General features: G+C 36.3%; 1 protein-coding gene across 1 annotated transcript in view; it reads left to right on the top strand.

The window, feature by feature from the left end:
- The window catches only part of LOC118451632 (plectin-like), a 25,344-nt gene that overhangs the window by 11,165 nt on the left and 3,194 nt on the right, over positions 1-10,985 (top strand). The window contains exons 18-23 of the mRNA XM_009647951.1: positions 278-471; positions 2,767-2,929; positions 3,625-3,708; positions 3,811-3,918; positions 4,666-4,764; positions 8,958-10,985. The exon at positions 8,958-10,985 is cut by the window's right edge and continues 714 nt beyond it. Coding sequence (XP_009646246.1) covers positions 278-471; positions 2,767-2,929; positions 3,625-3,708; positions 3,811-3,918; positions 4,666-4,764; positions 8,958-10,985 — 2,676 coding nt within the window. The remainder of the gene's footprint in view (positions 1-277; positions 472-2,766; positions 2,930-3,624; positions 3,709-3,810; positions 3,919-4,665; positions 4,765-8,957) is intronic.

Genomic DNA, 10,985 nt, shown 5'->3' on the forward strand with positions numbered 1-10,985 from the left:
TTCCTGCTGCTGCTATGGTACACTAATCAGGATTTCCTAGGAGGTTTGGCAGATACTTTTGAGAAAACATAAGATTGAAGTTCAGCATTTTTTGTGTGCTGTATATACCTCATTTTAATATTGCAAATGATTAGTAATGCTTTTTTGCTAGATGGAATTCATTCATTTAAACATTTTTCATTTATTCGTTTACACATTTTACTCATAAAAATACTAATTTATAAAACAGTGTCATAATTTGGCAGTTATTTACAATTTATCATTTATCACATACTAGCAATGGCGATCTGAAGTAGATGAGAAAAGACAAGTGTTCCATGCCTTAGAGGATGAACTGCAGAAGGCAAAGATGATCAGTGATCAGATGTTTAAAATGCACAAGGAACGTGATCTTGACTTTGACTGGCATAAAGAAAAAGTTGATCAGTTAGCCGAGAGGTGGCAAAACATTCATTCTCAAATTGAAAATAGGTTCGTATAACTTTTTATTATAATCTGTTCATGTTTTATGCTGGTTTTGTTGTTTCTGAGGAAAAATAATCAGGAGTCAATGTTGAAATAGGCCAGAATAGTTTTCTGAACTATTTGTGGAAAGTGCTAAGACCAAGGATTCTTACCTTTTCTGTGCTGTTGACATCGTTGTCTTACTATTCCACAGGAAATGTGTGTGACTGTTGAGCACCGAAAGATGAATGAGATAGAGAAACTTTATTTGCTTAGAACTTACCGAGACAGAGATAAATTTTCTTTTTTCTTTCCAAAAAAAAAAGCCTCCAGAAATGGCTTGCTGTCCTATGGAATACCATCTGTTTCTCCACATAATTAGTTCTGACAGGCTAAACTGATGAGTTGATTCATCAGTTATGATTGGATTTATGTTAACTTGCTTTTAATGACTCAAGTGCTAAGCCTGGAAGTCCTTAGCTTCCACTGACTTCTGTGATAATTTTGTCACAACAACTTTTGGTGAAGTGCCAGTATTTTCTTTTGGCATGCAAGTGTTTTCATGCAGCCTCAATATCCAAATGAGATGTTGCTCTAAATTCAGCCCTTCAGTATTACTGTCATGATGATACTGGAGGATGTTACTCAAATGCACATGCCTACACAGATGTACAGATACAGCAGAACACACCTACCCATAATTCTGAAGGAGATGTCCATACCTGACATTCCTGGAAATATTTTTTTTTCTTCAGTCTCTGTAGTTCCGTTTCCTGTATGGAAAGGAAATAGAATTATAGAGACTGAAGGAAAAAGTACAGATAAGTTAAGGAAGTCTGTACTGTACAGCCTGAATTTATTTCCTTCAAAATCTACTTTATTGTGTCATTATAGATAACCAGAACAAGAGCATCAAAGACAGTACTTTTCCTCTAAAACTTTGCACAACAACCTTTCACATTTTTGTCTTCCTTTTTTAAGGGATGAATATCCATACAGGTGTAATACTGAAGTTATTCACTTGTAATTAACTAATTTAGTACTCTCTGTCTAAGATTTCTAGAAGTTAAAAGGGAGATGGGCAAAAGCTGACCCATTTAAAGCTGATTGCAGAATGGCAATAGCTTTAGATCCACCTCAGATTTTTCATCATCTGGTAGCACGACATAATTTAAATGATAAAAGAGTAGTTTTATGAGGTACTGCAGTGTCCTTATTTCAGAGGGCAAACATGAGCCACATGCTTTCCTCACAGGGCCATATCCTGAATAGAATATGCTGAAAAATGACTGTTAATACATAGTGGCTTCTGGTGTAAATAGGACAGATTGTAGTAGTTGCGGCGTGTAGCTGTAAACAAGCTGCTTTCTGCAAATGTTCGCTCTGCTGCTTTCTAACAGCTTGACACGGATGATCATTATACGATAAGTACGTACAAATATTGGCTGCAGTTATCATGATCCTTTCTCTTTTTCATAGTTATTAGCTTTAAAACATGCTTAAGTATGAAACCTGAGCAATATTGTTTACTTTGCTTGCTCTTTTTCAGTCTCCTTTCAGCATCTTGAGAACACAGTACTAGTGCGATTCAAACTACTAATTCCAAATCAGACTTACAAAGAGTTGTTAAATATGTTTCTCCATAATCACGCAGTGTTTTGGATTAGTTGTATTTACATGATCTTTGAAGTATAAGGATCTTGAAAGAAAAATTGTCAGTATTCTCATCAATATGGAAAACACTTTCAAGGAATACAGTTTTTTCAGGTCGAAACCATGATTTAAAAATGGATTTATCCAACAGGATCAGTTGCTTTCACACATTAGAATATTTAAAAGCTTTGGTTTTAGTGTAACTCCTGTTGTTTTGTGGGAGGCACAGAGTATGGTAAACTGCTACTTAGCCTCCAGTAGAGCTCCTTCACTTCTTGATCCACGTAGGTCACATTTGAAATATTCTCATTTCTTAGGACAGAATTAATTGCTGTTGCAGAGCCCTCCCTCTTGCTTGGGGATTCCTGTGCTCATGGAGTTCCAAGCAGTTTAGCTCACTGACAAGGGATATATGCAGGATTTCTTCTGTAGTAGGATGTCTTCTGGGTGTCATTTATGACAAATGAAAAGGTTTCTTCAAGCTGGGAATCTTGATGTTTGAGAAATTAATTTACTGTTTAGATAGTGTTATTTTAGTATGCTTATAGTGTGAGCTATAGCAGAGCTAAGGCATCCGAAGCCTTTAAAGCTGTATTTGGCTTAGTGCTGTACTTTTTATCTTTTGTATTAATCTTCTCTCCTTTGGCATATCTTCTAAAATACAATCAGGTTGCGTGACTTAGAAGGTATTAATAAGTCTCTGAAGTATTACAAGGATACTTATAATTCTTTGGACACATGGATTCAACAAATGGAAGATACTCAGCGAAAGATTCAAGAAATCCATCCTGAAAATAGCAAAGCATTGGCTAAACAGCTGAACCAACATAAGGTATGGAAGGGCTCTCATTGTAGGAAAGCACTGCTTTAATGACTGAAAAAGAATTAAAATCTCTTTTGAACCCAGTCATGTCAGTCTTATGTCTTGGTAGGAAGTGCTTATGTCCCTCAGCCCTTATTGTAAAATTCCAAATAATCACTAGCTTTAATGTTTTTATGTTTACAATGCAGCTAACATCATTAATGTATCACTCACTGATTATAGCTATTTGATAGACCGGGTTATTTTGGTCTACAAATCTGCAAGAAGAGCAAAACCTTAGAGAGTGCCTACAATTCTGGACTCTCCTTATCACATCATTTTTTATTCAGTACTGCTCTTGGTAGTTATGGGCATAGAAATATTTTCATGGAGGCAGAGCTAAACTCAACAGCAAGAAGGAAATGCAGCTTAAATAAGAAACATAATAACAAATTATATGCTTGAAGTGGTATATTTCTAATCTCTTTTTAAGTTCACTCACCAGCTATTAAGCCTGGCAGGGTTTTTTCATGACTTCTGTAAGCCTGACAAAGCTAGGACGTGTGCTTGAGCATGTAATTACTTGTGCATGTAATTACTTGTACACGCATGGAAATGAGTGTTTTATGTAAACTTCGTGATGTTAGATAAAGTAGAAATGCTAATAATAGTAATAGTAATAAAAATAACTTTTTAAGATGAAGATGTAGATCCATATTTTACAGATGCTGATTTCTGAGATTGAAATGAAACAAAGCAAAATAGATGAATGCCAGAAGTATTCAGAACAATACTCAGCTGCTGTGAAGGTAATAAATAACATTATAATTCGAACCCTTTTTTTTTTTTAGTGGAAAACTAAAACGTTTCATGTGGAACGCTGATCACTTTGTGTATTTTCTCATTTACAGGACTATGAGTTGCAGACTATGACCTACAGAGCTATGGTTGACTCCCAACAAAAATCTCCAGTGAAACGCCGAAGAATGCAAAGTTCATCAGACTTCATTATTCAAGAGGTAAATGGATTTCTTATGACAGGAAAACGTGTTTTTTTGAGTTTTTGCTTGAAACAGAGTAAACACAAGATTGACATTTAGGATTTATTAATGATGAAGTAGGGTATCCCAAGCAAGATTTTTTTTTTTCTCTGTAGATTTGATTTGATAAATATCCTGTAGCTCATTATGCAGTATTTAGATAATGAGACAGTATGTTGCTGTTGATAAACAGAAGTCCCCCAGATTATAAAAAAACTATATGAGAAATGTACCTTGGTAAAACTGCTTAGAACTACCTCTGGGCTGGATCTTGATCACAGTAAACAGGAGGAGCTTTCATTTTTGCTGTGGTAAAACTTACCAGATCTGGACACCTTGATAGGCAAATTAGCCTCATTTGGGTGGGAAAGAGAAGTCTGTCTCCCTGCTAACTGTTAGAGAGAGGAATAGTGACCAGCACTGCTCGTCCCTCTTACAACCTGTTCTTATAAGGGGGAAAGAATCAAGTGACTGTGAAGTCAAAACACTGTCTTCTGTTTCTTCTCCTTATGGATCTCCTAGTAGGTCCTTAGAATTTATTTGTGCAAGTGCACCCTGCTGATGGCTTTCAACTTTGAAATCAAAATTAGGACTTTGGATTCCACAATCAGGATTTTTGAATCAAAATTGGAATAGGTTCTAGAATAGTGTTTATCACTTCTTTGAAGGTTAATGGGAGTGTTTTCCTCTCTCTTCCTCTCCCCTCCCCCCCCCATTCCTCTGCAGTTCATGGATTTACGGACTCGTTATACTGCCTTAGTGACCTTGATGACCCAATACATTAAGTTTGCAGGTGACTCTTTGAAAAGACTGGAAGAAGAAGAGGTAGGTCTTCCCTTGGCAGCCAACCAAGCAAAAAGAACAGCTAGGCAAACAGAGAGTAATATACCTGTTGGAATTATTCATGAAGTTAGCAGCAGATAGGAAAGACTAAAATTTGTTATATGCTGCACTTTATACAGGAATGTAGGAGTGTTAAATTACACCATTATCATTCAGATAAACAAAATCCTATACCTTCTGTACATTTTACCAGTTCTTCCAGCTAGAAGGATCATATGTTTCATTAAATTCTGATGGAGATGTGGTTACATACAGTACATTTTAATACTTCAATATTTTAGGGCTTGATCTTTTGGATAAACATGGACATTAAGATGAAGGCAAACTTAGTGTGCATACACCGTTGATATCCTATGTAGGCCTTAAGATTCCATAGTATGCATCCTGGTCCACTTAACAACATGTAAGGGAGTTCTTTAAATGGGGAGATGCGATGCCCTCTTAATTAATTTCTTAAGTTTCTTTGACATGTTTAGATTTTTTTTTTCCTTCTACCTTTCTTCTGCATTGATACCTCGAGGTCAAAGAACATTTATTTATGAACCTTATTAACAAGAGGTTACTGAAATTGAGCAGACAAATTACTCAAAGTACATGCTTCCTGCAGAATCCAGCCTTCAAATAATTGAGGAAAACAAAAAAACTTTAAAATTCTTCACTTTCTTCGGAAATATGTCTCTCTGACAGAGATTGTATAGTCATTCTTTAAGGACTACAGTGTTTTAGTATAATCTAGACAGCGCATGTGTCTCAAATAATACCCATATTAAATGTAGTCCTGTAATTAAATGTGCCCATATTAAATGTAGTCCTATATAAATTACATAAAATTGGAGAACGCTCTCATAAGGGTATAAATTTTAATGTTACTATTACAGAAAAAAATTAGAGTTCTTAAACAAGCATTAGGTAATTCTGCTGCTGCCTTTGTCTTTATTGACTTTCCTTGCTATTGAATACCTCTGGATAAACGGTAACATGAACAGCATGTATCGTTGTGCCTCATGAAGTGGTAGAGCGTACAAATGGAAATAGATAATGTTTGTTGATAAGTAGCCATTATAACTGAGGATTTAGTATGACTAATAATGCTAATGGTATCAAGGATAAAAAGTGAAATAAAGAACAAGAACTGAAATGAGGATCAAGAAACCTGTGAATACCGATAGGCTTCATGTTCTTCAAGAGCAAACAGAATCTTTTAAACTCTTTTGAGTTTTGGTCTGCTCTGAATCTCCCAAGATTGTCTTTCTGGAAATCAAACATCCCTCATCTTCCATCCTCCTCCTCCTTCCGACTGCCTTCTAAATCTTTGATAGCTTCTTTGAAGATAACTTAAGTAGGTTTCCAGTCTCAGAGTGATTTGATGGGTTTTTTTCTTTGTAATCAGGGTAGCAAATCAGAAAATGAATAATCCTTTTCAAAGGAGGAATGATAATTTTTTTCTTCTGAGATCAGACCTCTGCAGTCTGTCATTGTTCCAAGATTTTCTTCCATGCCAGTCTTTCTTTCTCACTCTCAGTAATGGCATTAAAAATGCACAGAATAAGGAAAAAATAAGATCTTTTCCATGATACCTCAGTTTAATCCATGTGCTGTCATGCTCAGAGCTTACCGAAGGAGAGTGAACTCCAGCAACCTGTGAAGTCAGCTGAAGTCTTCCAATGTTTGGGATGGAATGAAGCTGTTGAATTTGGAGAGGAAAACACACCTAATGAAAGCATCATGGATGTGGAATATTTACAAAAAAATGACTCTTCCAGTAAATCTAAACATACAGAAAATGAATTGGAAACTGACAGAAGAAAATCAGATGTAGATAGATATGATAAAATCAAAACTGATGGAACATTCAAGCAATTTTTAAATTTCAGTGGTCAAGAAGCTAGCATTAGTGGCAGAAGAGAAAATAAGCTATATAAGCAGCAAGAGGATTTAATGGGTTCTGGTAATCGAAGTAGAGAAGGAGAAAATGGTAGAGAAGATTGTTTTGTTTCAGCTGAGATCTTTCTGAGTGTGCATAAGGATCCTGGTGAAATATTACATGAGCAAATTGTTAATGGAGAGAGACAAAAAACAGAGGGAGTATCAAATAAGTTGCTTGAAGTGGAAATGATACACAAAACCACAGGAAAAAATTGTTCAAGAAAAGCAGGGAGTGATGTTCCACCAAAGGAAGAATGTGAAATGCCACCAGAACCTAATTTTGAGCTAACAACGAAGAAAGATGAGGTTACTCCAAAAACTGGAAATCATGCCCAGGATATCAGCCCTTACAAGCAGCGACATTTTTCACGGAGAACTCATTTTGAATGTCAGCATAAAGAACATTGCTTTGCAGAAAGTAGTAGCCATAATACTTCTAACTCTGAAGACAGAGAGTTTCAAGTGTGTGATGAAAAAGATGACTCTCTTTCAGGTGTAAGGGCTGCAATGTCTTTATTATCACAGGGTAAAATTTGTGGTTCGGACAACATAAATATAAGCAGGAAGAAGCAGAGTGAAGAAGACAAGCTAGAACAGGGTCAGAAATGTAAAGATTTATTGCTAGTTGCAGAAATGGACAGTAAAGATGAGGGTTATAGTACAAAGGTACCTGGAAAAAACCCTGAACTCCAGAAAACTTTCTGTGAAAAAACAGGGGAAAAAACCTCACTTAAAAAAAAAGAAAAGCAAAAAAAAAGAAACAATGATAATGAAGAGAAAAGGAGCATAACTATTACTAAGGTACCAGAATTTTTATGCAATGCAAGTGAAACAATTAAATTAACAATGATTGTAAACCAATCTAAATCATCATTTGAATCTCAAAATATGTCAAGGTCAAGTGATTTGAAGTTGATTGTACATAATTTAAACAATGAATATGCTAATGATATTAATTACTTGGCATTTTGAGATGCTTACATTATTAAGTTCTTATAAATTTATTATTGTTTATTTTATATTACTATCTGATTACCATCCTTTTCTCCACCCAGTTGATGCTCAGCTATGTCAATTAGAAATAATGACAGCTAACAAGATATAGTTTGTGACTGTATCTGTATTTTTAGTTCTTCATTTTCATGTCTCTGGGAGCATAAAAGGAGATCTGATAAGAAATACATTTAAATGTTTTGTATCCATTTGGGCTCTGTTCAAAATTCTGCCACGGGGGAAATATGGAGAGGAACTGAAGAAGCTGCCTTTGCATTAGCCCTTTAGGAAATAAGTTTCAAATATCATGAAAAATCAAGTGAATCTGGTAAAATTGAACTAAACCGTCATTTTGTTTATTTGAAAATGTTACTATAATTATCCTTCATGCCGTGTTTGTATGATCACAGGAATATAGGTGTGTTCTTATCTCATGTTAGCTCACATTTGGTAATGCCATAATAGTGCTAATGAAGACAAGGTATGTATGGTTTCAAACGTATTATTACTGGTGAATACACATCTTGCCTATGAGAGTTTCCCTTGATCTGCCAAGGTAGGGAGTCTACTAGGTGACTGGTTTTCACTGGGATTTTCCTAGTTATCATGTTTATGCTTCTAACTGTGCCTAAGCTGCAGAGCAGCTGTGCTCTTACCAGTCCCCCAGCTGAGCCAGTGGAGGCACTGGGACTGTGGAGTACATTACGGAGCACATTACTAAGATTTAGATACTTCTCTTTCTGGAGGTGATGCATCTTGGCTGTGGCTCTAGATACTGTTTCTTTTCTTGGAGAGGATTTCCAAACTTCTCTTATGTTATTTGTGCTTGCAAGCATAAAATCCTTCTTCCAATTCCTACTGAACTGATGTAGGTATTCTAGGCCACTTTCTCCTCAGGAATTCTTGCACATAGTGGTTGGCTCACTGTTTGCTCTATCTATTTGTTTGGAGAAAAAGCATACGCAAGCTGTTGTTTGACGCTGCTTACCGCTAAGAGGCATCTGACTGAAGTGAGAGGCTTCAGGACTTCTTCGCTTTGTGGATGCCTTTATGAAGGGTTTCATATTTGCCTAATGGTAACTTCCTGAAGCTTACTGTATCAAGAAAAGGTGATGGTGGTGGGAACTGCTCGTCCTACTTTCTGGACGTACCATATATATATGAGTAAGTATTTTCCACGCTGCTTTCCAAAGCCTAACATGTTTCATATGCTGTATTACAAAACCTATGTTCCAACTTACCTCGTTCTTTTACAGATTTTAAAGAATAAGGAAGCATCAGTGCGTGAGGCATATTCAGATCTAATGGCACAGCAAAACAGCACAATTGATGAGAACAGAAAACTCATGGGAAAGGTAAAAACACTTGAGGAGACGTTGGAGGATATGAAGAAACAAAAATTCCAGGTGGAACAGGAGCTCCCCAAAGTGAGGGAAGCCGCAGAAAAAGAGCGGAATAAGCAGCAAAAGGACATGGAAGAGATCTGTCTTCAGAAGACCAAGGCTGAGCAAGAGGCAAAGCAGTGTCGTATAGATCTAGAGAGCGTTGAGAAAGAGAGGGCAGCTGCAGAGCAGGAGTTGGAGTGTGTAAAGCAGCTCATTTTTCAGGCAGAGACTCAAAGAAGTATACTGGAAGAAAACCTCCGTGCTTTTCGAAATCAAATAGAAGAAAGCACCTTTACCAGAAGAAACCTTGAAGAGCATCTAAGAAGAAAAGATACTAATCTTCATGATCTAGAGCAACAAAAAAAAACCTTAATGCAGGAGCTGAAGAAAAAAACAGAAGGAGAGGAGAAACTTATGAAACTGATAAAGCAAATAGAACAAGATCTTGAATTTAAAGTGAATCTATCAGAAATAAAGCTGCAAGAAAAAGAGAAAACTGAAGCCAGAAGGAAGGTTATTGAAAGCAGGTACTCTGTAACTAGAGAAACTTCCCTGCCAACTTTCATGGCTAGGCAAGGAAGCCAGTGTAGGACTGATTCTGAAATCACAAGTTCCCAGAAGAAGCAAGAAGCCAAAAAAGTAGAAGAGCTTAAACGGAAGGTAGATGAGCTAACCCTTGCCAACAAAAAAACTGATAAAACTATTAAAGACCTGAAATATGAACTGAATGAAATGGAGCTTCAGAAATCATCAACAGAAGAAAAGTCTCGTTTATTAAAGGAAAAACTGGATAAAGTCAATAGTGAACTTAAATGCCTAAAAATTAAGCTGGAAGAAAAAGACCAAGTAGAGCAGGGATATTTGCAACAGTTGAAAGAACTGGACAAGCAGCTACATAGAGCCACAGGTAAAGCTGAAGAGGTGATGCAAGAAGCTATAGATCTGAAGAAAATTAAGATGAACTATCAGGAGGAGCTGAAATCTGTTCAGCAAGAAAAGACACAGCTAAAAAGAGAAGTAGAGGAATTAACTAGATCACAGACAAAAACTGAAATCACCATCAAGCATTTAAATTCACAAATCAGTTCTCTTCAAAAAGAGAAGCTGGCAGCTGAACACAGGACACAGTCATGCAGAGGAGAAGCAAGTAACATTCAAAGCCAATATAAGAAAATTCAGGAACAGTTGCTTCAGAAAACAAAAGCAGAGGAAGAAAACCAGCAGGAAATTCAGATGCTGAAGAATGAATTAGCCAGAAGTAATCATGTGTCAGAAACATTGAAACGAAAGGTAGAGGACCTCAATAAATGGAATGCTGAAACAAAACTGCTGATGAAGCAAATTCAGTCTGAATCAGAGAAGATGAGCTTGGAAAACCAAAATATTCAGAGGAAAAATGATGCATTAAAAGCCCTAGCAGATGGTTTCAAAGAGCAACTGCGTACAACAAATGAACAACTGCATAAGCAAACAATAACTGAGCAAGAGTTCATATGTAAAATTAAAAGCCTAGAAGTTGATCTAGCAAAAATGAAAGACTTAGCTAGTGAATATAAACAAAAATGTGATAAACAAAGTGCTTCCACCTTAACTGTTGACCGGGAGATAAAAAATCTACATGCCCAAATAAATGCTCTAACTATGGAAAAGAGAGTGAATGAGCAGAAGATACAGCTACAACAAGTTCATACACAAGAGCTAAGTTGTAAAGTAAAAAAATTACAGGATGAACTCCATCAGAAGACTCTGGATGAACAAATGGCACGCAAGAAGATGATTCTGTTTCAGGAAGAATCCATTAAGTTTAAACACTCTGCAGAGGAGTTTAGGAAAAAAGTTGAAAAATTACTGGAATCCCATAGCATCACAGAAAAGGACATTTCTGGCATAAAACTAGAA

Source organism: Egretta garzetta, unplaced genomic scaffold (genome assembly GCF_000687185.1).
Source record: "Egretta garzetta isolate BGI_Z169 unplaced genomic scaffold, ASM68718v1 scaffold781, whole genome shotgun sequence".
NCBI classification, from domain to species: Eukaryota; Metazoa; Chordata; class Aves; order Pelecaniformes; family Ardeidae; genus Egretta; species Egretta garzetta.